This window comes from Typopeltis vanoorti, chromosome 3, assembly GCF_054136105.1.
Source record: "Typopeltis vanoorti isolate ZY-2024b chromosome 3, IOZ_Tvanoo_1.0, whole genome shotgun sequence".
NCBI lineage: Eukaryota > Metazoa > Arthropoda > Arachnida > Uropygi > Thelyphonidae > Typopeltis > Typopeltis vanoorti.
Window position 1 is genome coordinate 30,473,943 of NC_143551.1, and position 16,605 is coordinate 30,490,547.

Consider the following 16,605-nt stretch of genomic DNA (forward strand, 5'->3'; position numbering starts at 1 on the left):
TTATATGATGTGAAAAGAAGGCTAAATTTGGCTAAAGAATTAGAACTTCATTTCACTCAAACTGATCGTTCAATGGTGCACAGCGCAAAGTTTAAAAGAGAGTTAAGAAACTGCTTAGCTCCGTATAGAGAGGTTTTAGTACAGTTAGAAAAAAAAGCTACGATTGAAAATCAACATGAAGATTTGTCAAGTGAGGAAGACATTTGGCCCACTAAAGACGAAGAGTTAGGCCACTCATATTTGAAAGCGAGGATGAGTGTTAAAAGCGTTCGATACACATGAAATTATGTTACGCAATTTTACATAATTTTCTTGGTTTTGCTGGAAAACAGTTTTTTAGTTTAGGTTAGTTTTAGTTTGATTTTTTTTATCATTTCCTTGTATGAACTCTTCGATTCAATAAAGATAATTTTATTGTACTTAACATATTATCTTGCCTTTTGTGTTTGTAAAATTTTTTCCACAACCGTATGCACCGTAACTTGACGCTCTGAGAATGCAATTTTCATACAACGCAGAACGAATTAAACTGATTAACAAGTGATTTTACTTACTTCAGAGTTTCACTCAACGTGGTTCCCATATAACGCGGTACAAATCAATCTGATTCGTACTAATTCTGAGTTTCTTATAGCACGGTTTCCATCCATATAACGCAGTATGCGGTTTCCATATAACGCGGTACAAATCAATCTGATTCGTACTAATTCTGAGTTTCTTATAGCGCGGTTTCCATATAACACGGCACGAATTAACCTGATTTGCACGTTAAATCTGAGTTTCTTATAACACGGTTTCCATATAACGCAGTACGAATTAATCGCGTTATAGGAGGGTTGACTGTATATGAATATTTTTGGTATTTTACTGGATTTCAAATGATCATCTTTAGAACACAAAACATGTTACAGTTTACATGCAACACTGAGTAAGTGAAACAGTTCAAATTGTAACAGACAAAAGATCTTATGTCCTAATTTGGCATCCTCTAATGTTGTAAAAAAAAAAAAAGTATTACAGCTGTGCAGGAGTTGACATTATTATTATTACGGGTATCTCCACGGAGTCAGTAGACTCATCGCGGGAGACCCAAACTAGCAAAACAATATCTGTTGTATCTCTTCTTGAATTCATTTACAGACAAAGAGCTCACAACAAGTCAGGCAATGAATTCCACTCATTCACCACCCTCCAGGCAAAAAACCTGTTTCTCACACCTTTGTTAACCACACTCTTCTTTAATTTCCAGGGATGACCTCTTGTTCTTCCATCACTATCACACAGCTGAAACATTTCTCCTGCATCAATCCTATAAAAACCTTTCAGTAATTTAAACGTTTCTATCATATCCCCTCTTCTTCACCTAACAACCAACCTCTGCAATCCACAAGCTCTCAATCTATCAATGTAGGGAGCATTTTTTACATCACTCACCAACTTAGTCACTCTTCTCTGAACCTTCTCCACAGCCTCCTCATCTCCAAGGAATCCAGGTGACCAGACCTGAGCACAGTAATCCAAATGTGGAAGAATCAATGCTTTATAAAGGGGAATAATAACCTCTTTATCTCTGGATGGCAGTGTGTTCCTCAACAACCAAGTAATCCTATGTGCAATCTTGGACACCTTAGCACTGTGTCCCCAGAACTTCATATCCCTATCTACTAACACCCCTAAGTCCCTAGCCTCATCAAGCTCTTGGAGTACTGTTCCATCTATGTAGTACACATCTGGTAATCTTTTAATGCATAACTAAATCTCATTAACTTTATGCATTACTATCTCATATCTTCTTCAGAGAACTATATAAATATTTTTGTTATTTTACTGGATTTCAAATGATCATCTTTAGAACACAAAACATGTTACAGTTTACATGCAACACTGAGTAAGTGAAACAGTTCAAATTGTAACAGACGAAAGATCTCATGTCCTAATTTGGCATCCTCTAATGTTGTAAAAAAAAAAAAGTATTACAGCTGTGCAGGAATTGACATTATTATTATTACGGGTATCTCCATGGAGTCAGTAGATTCATCGCGGGAGACCCAAAAATGCATAACTTTACAATTTTCCACCTTGAACTGACATCCATTACCTTTTGCCCATTCTACTAGCTTATTTAAATCATCCTGCAAACTTTCAACATCAGCTTGATTTTTTATTGCACTACCCGACTCAGCAAACAACTGAATATCTCCCTTTAAGCCATTTCCTATATCATTTATATACAAATTAAACAACAGTGGCCCAAGCACAGAACCCTGAGGCACACCGCTGGTCACCTGCCTCATTCTGAACTCGGCTCCTCCATACACCACCTTCTGGTATCTCTCCCTGAGCCATTCTCCTATCCATATCACTAATTTAGTATCCATTCCCATCTGCTACAATTTGTGTAACAGTGTTCCATGGGGTATCCTGTCAAAAGCCTTAGCAAAATCCAGAAGTACCACTGTATAGCCAGTTCCTTTGTCCTACTTAGATGTCATTCTATTATGAAAAGTTAATAGATTGCTAAGGCGAGATCTATCTTTAACAAAACCATGTTCGCCTCTATAGAGTATCATATCCTGATCCACCCATTCTTGGATTTTGTCTTTAACCAACTTTTCCAATACTTTTACCACTACTCCTGAGATGGTGATTGGTCTGTAATTAACTACTCCAGTTTTAGAGCCACCCTTATGCAAAGGAATCACTTTGCCTAACTTCCACTCCCTAGGGACCATACCAGAGAGTTCAAACTTAAGTTAAATATCCAAGTAAGAGGGGTTGACAGTTACTTTGCACATTCACGCAACACCCGAGCTGATATTCCATCTAAACCTACAGCAGTGTTTGTGTTTAAATTTTGCAATATATTAAATACCTCTGATTTCTTAGCTTCAATTCTCACATTAGTTATTGCTACAGGTACAGAGATATCCTCACTTATGTGATAGACTTTTGAAAAGTGATCACTCAGTAACTTGCCTATTACATCTGATTTTGTCACCTCAGTACCATCAGCACCCACTAAAGTTATCCTTCCATCATTCTTCCTTTTACTTGCCACATAGCGGAAGAACTCTTTGGGATTACCCTTGATCTCATTTGCTAAGGTCTTCTCATAATCTGATTTAGCTTTTCTTACTATGCTGGTAACTTTCCTAGCTTGAGCCTTGTACTGCTCATGGGTGTACTGATCACGTTTCTCCTTGTACATTCTCCAAAACATTTTCTTTTTTTGCAGATCTGGCTTGATACTACTGCTCATCCATTTGATGCCTGCCTTGTTTGACTTCCTGACCATGGGGACACAATCTGATATTGCTTGCCTCAGATACCTGCTGATTTTATCCCATGCACTGCTAACATCTTTCCCGTGCAATATGTTCTGACATGGGATGGCTGCAAGCTCACTCCGAAGCTTGTTATAATTGCCTAACCTGTAATTCCATGTATACCTCTTCTTAACAGAAAAATCCACAGATTTTGCAACCTCCCATGTCAATACCACATGATCGCTTTCACCAATTGGAGGTAACGAGGACACCTTACTTATGCATATATCCTCCGAACCAATAACCAGGTCCAACACTCTCACATCACGTGTCCCATCAGTTATGTGCTGTTTCAAGTAATTATCTCATAGAAGATGTATGAACTCCATTTCCTTTTTGCTACATGATATTTCCTCCTTCAAATTGATATCACCATAATTAAAATCCCCCATAATAATCACTAAACCTGCACTCATTGCACTAATTTGCTGATGCATGAATTCAATATCTCTCCCTGTACCCCCCTGGCCTCTAGCAGCATCCAACTGTATATTTGGTTGCATTGGTCACTATTTCACACCAGACCGCCTCAAACGAACTCTCATTCACATGTCTATCATCTTGATATACTACTTTCTTTGGCTGCAACACATCAGCTATTATCAACAGTACTCCTCCCTTTGTTCTATCTTCTCTTTCCTCCCTGAAAATACTGTACCCATCGCATTCAATTCCAGTGACCACATTTTCTGCTGACAGCCAAGTTTCACTAATGCCTACAATTTTTGGTGAGATTGCACTGACTAATGCTAAAAATTCTTCTCTCTTATTTCGAATGCTTCTTGCATTGGTATACAAAAATTGCAGATTCCCTCCTCGTACTGGCTTTAGAACTGATATACAAGTCACTAATTTCAGTAGTCCCATGCCGATTTTTATCCCCTCTCTTCTGCAATTTATTCTGCGAATAAGGATCAATAAATATACAATCACTGCTAAAGTTTCTCTCTCTTACACTCAACCTTTTCAATATTAGTTTCCCTGCCCAGTTACTTCAACTTCTTCAATCGCTTATGTCCTTCCATGTTCAGATGCAGCCCATCTCTAGCATACAACTGTCTTTTTCCTTCAAACACTCCAGACATCAACAAATTCCAGATCTCTTTTTTTGCACATTCTTGCAATCATATCATTCATTATTATTGCTTTTCTACTTAACTCGTAATTGTCAGAACGAGGCAGCACACACACTATCCTCCCATTGACATTTTTCCTCTTCACAATATCTAACAATGTTCTTAAATCTTTTGCTACCTGATTTGTACCACCACTCAGGTCATTTGTACCCACCATAACTATCATCTTGTCTGCATCATGCCCTCTCTTTAGTGCTAAAGCCACTCTTTCTATTGTCCCACCAGCCAAGCACTCCTCAGGCATACCGCTCTCCATACCCTTAATCATAGAATCACTATATATCTTACCACTCTTAACTTCATTCAAGTCCACCCAAGCGTCACTCATGGACTCATTTTCTACGCTGTTCAGCATGACTCTCCCAGTTTCATTACGCAATGCTCTTTTACTTATACCTCACGACATCTCGTTTCTTCTAGACCTCTTGTGGTTTTATTTTGTTGACTCCCAATCACTCCCATACTATTTATTACTGCATCATTCACCAAAGACTCACCCATACGTAAATCTGTTCTAGTTACTTCAGCTAAAGTAATCTCTATAGTCCTAATTTCTCTGTTTAACACATTAAACTCAATTTTAACTTCCAGTATCCCCTTACTGAGCACTTCCAATTCCTCATGCAGAAGATGGTCAGTTTTCATTTTCATGAACTCCTGCCGAAGTTCTTCCACTATGGTCCCGATGTCAGCTTCCATTCCTAAACGCTCCAGCCTATCCCGACACTTCTCACACATGTCGACATTTTCGTTCTTCTCATTTAGCCAGATCGACCACAGATCCTTCACATTCTTTGGTGCATACATGTAGTAGTTTCCGTAATGCATCCATTGCGAAAAATCTAACGCTGAGCCAGCCTTTCGTGTAGAAGTAGAAGTTCTGCGCGCCGCTGACATACATTTCTTGTTGGACGCCATCTTTACATGTTGAGGTAGTGAAACAAACGGCAGTGAAAACACAATATATACAACACAGTTCCAAACAATAACACGACTGAAGGACACTTGTATCTAACTAATGCACAACTGCAGCACAATTTGAGACAAAAAGCCACACTATACTTAAATTTAAAAACACGTTTTCTAGCCTAACTAAACACGACTGCCACATTCACCAAGGACACTAGTGTCACTGCTAAAGTTTCTCTCTCTTACACTCAACCTTTTCAATATTAGTTTCCCTGCCCAATTACTTCAACTTGTTCAGAAAACAGTAACTTCTTCAATTGCTTAGGATAACAGTCTTCCAGATTTTTGGCAGATTAATGCAACCATACCATTTCAGATTAAGAGAATGCTTCATAACCATTGCTGATTCTAAAAAAGAATCTTTCTGACCTGTAATGACTTTTATATAGCATGTTGGGTTTCTTCCATTTAATTCTGTGTGAAGGGATGTTCAAAGAATGGCATGACTGTCCAGACTTTCCATAATAATGGTAGTGAATTCATTTCTTATGTTTTCCAAGATGAATGTTAACAGAGCTTTCTGTCTGTCCATAGTAGACAAGTCACTGTCACAGGGAATTTCATACACTTCAGGATGTGTTAGGGGATGGAGTTCATCCTCAGGAGAGAGTGGATCAGAGTTGTTAATGTAACATGTGGTTTGAATATAGTGCAAAGGTCATGTTTTATTAGTAATTTGGCTATCTGTTCAGATGTACTTTAGACATAGGGAATGTTTGAAGGAGAAGACGTATGAGGGCCACGTATTTCATCTATTTTGTAGAAGCTGTAGCCATTGCCCAGGAAAGTATAGTGAAGATGTTTAAGTTCAGTGGAAAGAGCTGCATCATTAGAACAAATAACCTTAGCTCTCTGTGTGTTTATAGAATACCATACTGTTGAGCTGAATGATGATGTGATGTTTATGTAGATATCCTCCTCTGTGTGTTGGCTTTATATGAATGGCAAAAGATAGTGAACCATCTGATAGCATGTGGTTTGAATATGGTGTGAAGATCATATTTTATTAGTAATTTGGCTATCTTTTCAGATATACCTCAGACATAAGTAATAGGAATAATGATGCTTTGTTCTAGCTTGTTTGAAGAGGGAGAAGTAAGAGGGGCCGTGTGAGTCAAGAAAAGAAAAACAGTTATTAGATTCTTTTTCTACAGTGAAGTGAATTTTTAGGGTGTTGGCTGTGTAGGTAAGTAACAAAAGAATTCCTTACCTATGGAACCAAATGTCAAACACATCATCAACAAAGTGTAACCATATTAAGGGCTTATGTGTAGCTATGGTAAGTATTTTGGTTTCAGTGTAGCACAAGGGGAAACCCATTGCAGTACCATTGTTGGCTGTTTAGGCGGTCAATACCCCAAAATTCACTTGACAGTAGAAAAAAGAAAAATACAGTCATACCCCGACTTATGCGAATCTGGAGTTACGCGGTTTCTTATATGTATGTATTCCCGTCCCGCTTCACGCCTCACCACTAGTCGTATCTTTCAAGCGCCAGCCACATGTGCGCCAGTGTCGCACATGCTATGAACAAGCACTGATGTGTTTCGTGCGGTCTCCATTCATACACGATTTTTATGGTCTACAAACCTTGTGATTGTTTAATGTTATGTTCTTGATAAAAATTTTATCACATAAAAAATAATAATTTCATCCAAAAGCAGCAAGTCCGATTCTTCTACAGCTAGCAAGAAAAGAAAAACATTGACTTTGGAAACAAAACTTAACATTATTAAGGATTTTGAAGGCGGAATGAAAATTTGTGAGCTAGCAAAAAAGTTCGATCTACAGGAATCCACAGTAAGAACAATCATAAAAGAAAGGTTTACAGATTTTTGGCTTTTGAATGAAGAAAATGCAAGGACTCACAGATAAGCTGGGGAGCCTTATGAGGGGATGGTGCAGAACATTAGTAGAGTGGAAGTGAAGGAGACCATAAAGAGGATGAAGAATGGAAAATCGGTGGGCCCTGACAGGATCCCAGTGGAGGCATGGAAGGCACTGGGGGACAAGAGAATTGACCTGCTGTGGGACCTGTTAATAAAAGTTGTCAACGGGAAACTATACCCGAGGAATGGAGGAAAGTACTCTTGTCTCATCTACAAGGTTAAAGGGGATGCACAAGACTGTAAGAATTACAGAGGAATAAAGTTGATGTCCCACACAATGAAAATCCTAGAGAGGGTTCTTGATGGAAGACTGAGGAAGGAGATGGAGATTACAAAGGAGCAATTTGGCCTTCATGCCTGGTCGATCGATGACAGATGCTATCTTTGGGCTACAGCAGATGATGGAAAAGTTTCGAGAGAAGCAACGGGAGCTACATCTGGTATTTATTGATCTGGAGAAAGTGTATGATAGAGTGCCAAGGCAAGAAGTCTGGAGGTGTCTGAGGGAGAAGAAGGTACCGGAGAAATATGTCAGGCTGGTGCAGGAGATGTACAGAAATGTGAAGACAAGAGTTCAGACCTGCCTGGGAGAGGCAGAAAGTTTTCCAGTGACAGTTGGCTTGCATCGGGGGTCGGCATTGGGTCCATTCCTGTTTGGTATTGTGATGGAGGTGGTGTGCACCTTGGACTGTGTTGTATACGGATGACATCATGTCATCCGCATACAACACAGTCCAAGGAGAGTTGGAGGAAAGTGCTGGAGGAGAGAGGTATGGGACTGGGCAGAGATGGAATGGAGTGTGTTGCGGGTTGGATGGCAGCCGGGAGATGGATCTAGAGCTTGGGGGGTGGTGGTTGGGGGAAAGGGGCAGTGACTTTGGATGCTTGGGTTCAGCAGTGGGGGGGGATGCAGGATGGAGGAGCTGGAGTGCTGATCGATCTTGGGGGGTAGGGTCTGCAGGACAGTGGTGAGACCAGCTATGATGTATGCTATGGGGACCGTGGCCCTGAGGAAAAATAACATCAGCAGGATTGGAGATAACATCAGAGGTGGTGGAGACGAGAGTGCTTGGGTGGATGTGCGGTGTGGCCAGAGAGGATCGTCTGAGAAATGACTATGTAAAGGGAATGAGGAAGGTTATGGGCTTGGGAGCAAAGATGCAGGAGGCAGGGTTGAGATGGTTTGGTCATGTGATGAGGAGGGAGGATGGGTCATGTGGATGGATGTGTGTGGGGGGTGGGTGGGGGGGAGGACTTGGGGATGGGGAACTTGGATGTGGCTACAGCCCAGGATGGGAAGTTGTGGAGGAGACTCACTACAAATAGCGACCCTACTTAAGTGGGAAAAGCTGCAGAAGAAGACGAAGAGGTCTTGTTGTAGTCCATTGATTCTCAACTATTTGTCTTAAAGTGAAAATCTGAACTTGAGGGCCTCTGTTTGGCCTGAATCTACCATATTCTTTTCTAGATTGCTTTTCCATGGTTTATCTTAGCCTCTTCTGAAGTATGCTCACATAAGTCTTACTTGGAACTCTTAGTAAGGAAATGCCTCTGTAATTTTCACATTCAATTTTATTTCCATTTTATGATAACTATAATAATTCTATGCAAATATCCAGTTATACAGTAGCTGCACCCTCTGTCCAGCTACTGTATAACTTTTTTATACTGCATATTTCAATATTTCTGGTTGAATATGATCCATTCTAGTTCCACATTTCAAGTTTTTTTGATGACTTTTTTCTAGTATCAGTACCTCAAATATGGATATATATTCCTGATTGCATTCCTCTTGAATGTTTTCTAACAACTGGATTACTTTGCTCATTTCTGGTCTCCTTGGGTTTCTTGGGAATGAGGAAGTAGTGGAGAAAATTCAGAGGCAAGTGACCAAGATGGTGAGTGGTCTATGGAATGTTCCCTATGAGGATAGATTCAGGATGTGTGGACTGCAGAAGTTGGTTGATAAGCGAAACAAGAGGGGATTTGATAGAAAGTTAATTAAAGGGTTTAAAGGATGGATGTAGGGGAAATGTTTCAGCACTTGGCTAGAGGGAACAGAACAAGAGCCTTGTAATTTGAGTAAAAATGTGGTTAGTAGGGTCATGAGGACTAGATTTTTTGCTTGGAGAGTTGTGAATGAGTGGAATGGGTTGCCAGAGTCAAGTAGCGTTTTGTCTGTTAGCAGATTCAAGGAGAGTATGATAGATTATGTGGATACTTTGGGTCTATGATAGATGAGTCTTCAACTCCATGGAGGTGCCTGTATTATAATAACAACAACAATTCTGTGATGTTGCTTGTTTTAAGTATTTCAAAGTAATTGCTTCAGACATCTGGAATATCTTAATCTTCAGTTTTCAAGTCACCATGTCTTGGATTCCTTTTACAGTACTCGTTCTTCCATTTCTAACCTCTTTCAATAGTCTTCAGAACATTTTGCCACCTTCCTGTTATTTACCTTCTGTGTTCTTACTAAGACCTCCTATGACTTGAGCTGCTTTTATACATTGCTTTGCTTCCTTGCTCTGCTGTTTAGATCTTCAAAAGGACCAACTTATTTGTTAGTCCTTCTCTAATGACCTGAAAAGTTTCTTGACTTCTTTAATAGAACCTTCTCTAAGACCATAGACATAAATAATCTCATTATCCAATTCTCTTTCTGATGTCTGCCCACATCACTCTACCCGATACTGCATACCATTCAAGAAGAATATATAGTCATATTTAGTGTTGAATACTGTAGCTACAATTTCCTCTCCCTATTCATTATTTCCTGAATATAACATCTTTTATTTGTTATTTAGAAAAACTAACCTGTTTTTTTTCAGTAACGATTATTTTGACCTGCTACTTGTCTAATTCTTCTGCCAATTATATTTCTTTTCTGTTATTATGTTGTCAAGTATAATTTATTTTTTGAGCAAGCAAAAAAAAGTTTGTTGTAATTATCTCTCATAGAGAGAATTGGTGGTTGTAATTTTAATTTTCTTTTTTAAAAAAAACTTCAATTTAATCACGTCTGTTTCTCGTAGACTTATACGTTGGTTATGCATTACTAAATCACTTAAGGAATTGAACAACATAGATAAGAATATAAATTAACCCACAATTAACCATAAATAAAAAACACCCATACAGGCAGATACATTCACCAACAATCCCACCACCTCCCCTCACAACAATATGGAATGGTGAAAACACTATACAACAGGGCTAAACTAATCTGTTCTAATGACATGGCCCTAAACACTGAACTAAATCACATCCTCAACACTTTCTCAGCCAATGGCTACCTCCCCCAAAATAAATCCAAAAAATATTAAAACCTACAAACCACAGCCCCCTCTCCTCCCCCTCCACAACAAAGATTACTCTAAATCCATCACCATTCCCTACATCCGAGGCACCTCGGAAAAAATTACCAAAATCTTAAAAAAACATGACCTGACTTCCTGTTACAGGTCTTACAGAAAATTGGCATCCCTTATCCGCTCCACCAAAGACCAACCACTTCCCCTAGACCTACCTGGTGTATACCAGGTCCCTTGTAGTTGTAAACTGTCTTACTTTGGCAAAACAGGCAGGACAGCGAATATCAGAATTTCTGAACACAAGGACTACATCCGTTTTCACAAGTACAGCCATTCTGGTCTTGCAGACCATGCTCTGGATACACGCCACAGAATACGGTGGAAGAAAGCTACAGTAATACACCGTAGCAAATACAAATTTGAAAGACTATTTATGGAATCAGCCTCAGCCCTAAGAAACTCTCCAAACTTCAATAAATTTGGTGGTTGTATGCGACTGCCCCAAATTTGGGAGGCTTACATCAGCAGACCTTCAGCCCAACGGCCAAGAACACCTACTTAGCCCACTAGAGGGCACCATCAGGACTTTTAGGAGAACAATAGCTTCATCTCTTCATTCTCAGTTACTGTGTTGTATTGCCTATGTGCACGTACCTTTTTTTGTAAGTTCCTTTTGAAAATGGCAACGTTGCGTTGCTGAAATATCGGAAATATTTATTAAAGTGTAATTTAATTTATATTCTTATCTACGTTGTTCAATTCCTTTAGTGATTTAGTAATCACTTAAGGAATTGAAGGAATTGCCTATGTGCACGTACCTTTTTTTGTAAGTTCCTTTTGAAAATGGCAACGTTACGTTGCTGAAATATCGGAAATATTTGTTAAAGTGTAATTTAATTTATATTCTTATCTACGTTGTTCAATTCCTTAAGTGATTTAGTAATCACGTCTGTTATTTATTGCCATTTACAATTTGACTTTCTGTGTGTGTTTTATTCACCTGCTTTTGCTATTGTAAATTAATATCTTTCGGTTCCAAAACATGCTGTTGGCCGTATGTCATGAAATGTTTCTTTCACATATCAAACTATTTAATTCCTTTTGTTGAATTTTGTAAAATATTATTTGGAATGAAATGAGTAACATTATCATGAAATTATAATTTATAACTTTTTTAAAGGCTTCAAAAGATAACTGAAATGTGAAAATTCTATTTTTTCCTCTCATAGGGTTCCTGTTTCTACACACATTATTTATTCAGAGAGGAAGGCATGAAACAACATGGGCAGTTCTTAGGCGTTTTGGTTATGATGATAATTTATTGCTATCTAAAGATTATCTCTTTCCTAGGTAAATTCTCAGTATGATAAATTGTAAATGAGTCTCTTTATTTAAAAAAATAAATTTAAATTTATTTTATGCAGATATTATATGTGCAGAAGAAAGAGAGCAAGTAAAAGAACTTTACAGCACTCAGGAATTAATAAAAGAGTCGAAGGATAAAATCCATTGACATTTGAGACCCTGTGACCTATCAGAGCTCTTAGCAACTGGTTTGAAGTCTAATTTTCAGAGGTTTTAAAAGCAAAGCCTGAGTAATCTCTCTTTGAGTAGTCTTCACTATGATCTTTTACTCAAAGAGTGGAAGATCATAGTGAAGACTACTCAAAGAGAAAACAAAATCTGTTGTATCACAAAACAAGAAATGAAAGCTGCTTTTCTTAAATGTCATCCAACTGACATTGAACCAATCCAAACTTCATGGTGTACTTAAGTAGTTAATGGAAACCCTGGAAAAATCAGGATTATAGAATGTAGATTATGAGGACAGATTGAAAGAATGTGAACCACAGACTCTGCTTAACAGAAAAAAGAAGGATAATATAATAGAGGTCTATAAACTTCTGAATGGGTGCTGTAATATATCGTGATGAAATTTTTCGTTATACGAAAGGTGGGGAGAGAACTCAATGGCATCCATGGAAGTTAAGTTTATTTGCAATTAAGAAAAGAGTAAAAGCTAGATTTTTCTCTCACTAAGTAATGAGTGAATAGAATACTCTACCTCTTGAATTGATGAGTGCATTTAGTGTGAATGAGTTTAATAAATGGTATGACAGCTGGTTTTTGTGATGTAGAGCCCTCCTCAGTGAGTCCTCGACTCCCTGAAAGTCTCAGATAATAATATTGTAAGTTTCTGGCAACTAAGTTTGCAAGTTTTTCCCAGAGAATACAGAGAACGCTATGTGTAAAAGTAGCAGGACAAATGTCATGGGAAGACTTTGGTACAAATATATAAATATCATGGTGGTGGCAAGATGTTCAGATATTGGGGGGGTTAGACTGAAATATGAATCTGAGGTGATAAAAGTGACAAAACTGAAGATAAAAATATTCTGAATGTCTAAGTACTCAAAAATTTGTTAATGTGGTAAGCAGTTACCGAACAGGGGTTGGAAACATTCAAGTTGAATGCAGTCAAGAGTATGTATCAGTATTGTTTGAAACTTAAATGTAGAATGGCTGTTCAAGCAGATGGTGTTTGACCTAAAACTTGGTGGTATAAAAGCTTCACAGTTGTTACACTGCATAATTCAAAGGGAGAGAGCAAAAGATTCAAATTCTAGATCTTTCATAAAGAAAATTCATCTATAAAATGGGCAATAGAACTGAATGCTTGAATTAGTCAGATAAGCTTTATGCATGCATAACAAGTTATGTAAACAGAACAGACAGTTATTCTTACATAACTTGCAAGCATAAATTGTATGATTTTGGAAAAGAAAATTCCGGAAGACAAAATTGCATTAAGGCCAAAAAGGGGTTTTGGGGTTGAGATTTTCAGTTTATGACAAACAATAAAATAAAGATGCCAAGAAATTATATTCTTGGTTTCATCCTTTATCCAAGTGTAAGCAAATAAAGTTTGTGCATGAAGTCATTTCACGACTGGGCTAAGTCAGCAGTTAGAAGTGAAAGAGGCAGGAAGATAGTTTGATGTAAAAATCAGATGTAGATGTCAGGGTATAACAGCGTATACACTATGTACACTGTTATTCATTATCTCTGTGGAGCACATTCTGAAGAAAAGTGTCATTAATACTGATATCAGAATAAAGTATGTTAATCTTGGCTCTTTACACTATGAAAATTAAATTATGCTGAAATAAAGAGCCATGAGCACTTCAGCAATGCAAAATTATACAAATTAAGTGGATATTGAATCCAACATTATTTCAAAGCCGAATGTATAGAAACTACGAGAGTTTCGTGCTGGATATAGAAACTATAACAGTTTCGGTGGAGCCAAGCATAAGCAACCATTCAGGACAGGGACAACTCGTGGCGAAGGTGGAGTAAGTTTTGATCACTTTCCTTAGTATTCTTCATAATGCAAAGCACATCTCCTTGCAGACATGTATGATGCTATGCATTATGGGAAGGGGTCACTACCCAGACCGGTTTCGACCTTTGCTGAGGTCTCGTCAGTGGGAGCCGGACCCAGATGTAAAATATCCAGGTTGAAGTGATGCAGAAGTCATTCTTTCCCATACGAGTTGCCAAAAGGTGTCACATTTTAAAAGGTACCGAGGTTTCATCCTTTATCCAAGAATTACTGAAATAAAGAGCCAAGAGACTTCACTTTGGCGATGCAAAGTTATACAAATTAAGTGGATATTGAATCCAACATTATTTCAAAGCCGAATATATAGAAACTACAAGAGTTTCGTGCCAAATATAGAAACTATAAAAGGTTTCAGCGGATCCAAGCATAAGCAACCTTTCAGGACAGGGGCAACTAGTGGCAAAGGTAGAGTAAGTTCTGATGTGCTTTGCATTATGGAGAATACTAAGGAAACTACAAGAGTTTCTGCACGAAACTTTTGTAGCTTCTATATATTCGGCTTTGAAATAATGTTGGATTCAATATCCACTTAATTTGTTAAATTATGCTCTTAAATAAATCCAATCCAGTATTGCAGATTCCTGAACTAAACTGAATAATTGTTGTAAACAAATTTATCATGAAAATGAATAATGAAAAGACAAATTATGAAAATAGGCAGGTAAATGCTTGAAAATATCAGCTGCTTTCTGAAAGGAGAACTTGTTGAAGAAATAAAATATTTCATGTATTTAGGCATAATTTTTGGTGAAGATGGCCAATTAAATGCCCGAGTGAACCTCATCTACCGAGCAGGTTCTTCCTATTGCGGAGATAGAGAAACAGATATGCAGGTTGGCTGCAAATATTCAATACAGGAAAACCTCGCTTAACACAATTAATTCATCAATTAATGCACGCTAAGCGAAAGCACATTAAGCGAATACAATAAACAATAGGAATAATTATAATTCATCCATCACTTAGTGTAAATTTGGAAAAAAAATTACAGTATAAGCTATATTAGAGGATAAAATCATCAAAGTTAATAAAAAATTAATTGATTAATTTTTTATTTAATGTCTAAACATTTGATTGAGCTACTTTTTTACAAAAAAAAAAGTAAGTAAAGATGTTTGAATTGTGCTCGACTTTTTCATCTCGTCATGCAGTTTGCGATAGCTGCCGATTGCTTTAGTAAGATTTCGGCAGACTTCAAAGCTTTGTTCCATATCAGGATTAGCATCATAATTTCCTTAGCTTACTTAATGTGATTGAAAACTAGCTCAAGTTCTTTTGCAGTTAGTTTCTTAGTAGTAACATTCTCTTCTTGTTTGCACTCCTTATCTTCTTCTTCTTCATATATGCACACTGTTTTTCTAGTTGGAGGTCATTCTCGCTTAATTGTTCTCAATGGGACTCGAGCAATTCCTCACACGCTAAGTGGGTAGTGAACTTCAAATATCAAGAATAGTGATCGGAGCTTGCTCCACTTCTACCACGAGTTGCCCCAGCTTGCACTACCCTTTGGGATCAGTGCTGCAGTATCCAGGTATTTGCTTATGCTTGGAATCACCGAACTTTATATAGTTTCTACTATATTCGGCATGAAACTCTTTGAGTTTCTTATTCGGCTAAGAAACTATATGGGATGTAATATCCCTTAACTTAAACAAGTTATATGTCGCCGAATTGAAGCCCTTGGCTCTTCACATATCTAATAATTCCTCACATCTTTATTACCCAGTTCATTAAATCCAAATTCTTTTCCAATTGTGCTGATATGCTAGATCTTGGATTTTGCACATAATAAACTAGTATAGGCTTGAGTTTAAAGTTGCCTTCTGCATCTCCTCCTAATAAAAGCGTAAGCCGATCTTTAGATACCTTGTATCCTGGTTGAGATATACTTCAGTTTTAATTAGGAAAGTTTTTGTTGGTATACACTTCCAAAAGAGACCAATTTTGTCGATGATGAATATTTTCCGATCGTCATAATCAACATCCTGAATTATCTTTTGCGATTCTTCAGGAAACTTGGCCACAGAATCATTATCAGCACTAGCAGATTCCCCAGTTATTCTTACGTTATGCAGTCCAGTTCAATATTTAAAACAGTCAAACCATCCTATACTTTCATTAAAGCTTTCACATTGCTCTTGAAATATGGTCTCTTTCAGTGATGTAAAAATATTTAGAGCTTTTCCGTGCATATTCTCTGTACTAAGAGGTATTCTTTTTTGATTATAATCCTCAATCCAGAGTGATAGAAGACGCTCCATCTCGATCATTAAATCTTCTATTAAAAAGGCTTCTATTTCAGGTGATCTGCATGCTTAAAGAAGCAGTAGCAACTTTTTCTTATTCTTTGTATTCTCTGCTCTTATTTAATATAGTTCAGACTGTAGACTCGCTGTATCCCAGGTCTTGCACAATCATTGTATTACTAGTGCTACTTTCATGTCTCTTAATGACCTCCACCTTTTCTGCTCACTGCAGGTTGGCAAGAAAAAAATTTGCATAACATAAAATTTCACATAACATAAAAAAATCGTTAACTGATTAATCACTCGCTTAAAGTGGAAA

General features: G+C 37.7%; 1 protein-coding gene across 5 annotated transcripts in view; it reads left to right on the plus strand.

The window, feature by feature from the left end:
* The window catches only part of Miro (mitochondrial Rho GTPase), a 439,377-nt gene that overhangs the window by 198,926 nt on the left and 223,846 nt on the right, over nt 1-16,605 (plus strand). For all 5 annotated transcript variants that reach the window (XR_016550640.1, XM_090415513.1, XM_090415514.1 and 2 more), the window contains exon 12: nt 11,864-11,984. Coding sequence is in view for 4 of the 5 variants with exons in the window: in XM_090415513.1 (XP_090271639.1) it covers nt 11,864-11,984 (121 nt within the window). In the remaining variant the exon portion in view is untranslated. The remainder of the gene's footprint in view (nt 1-11,863; nt 11,985-16,605) is intronic.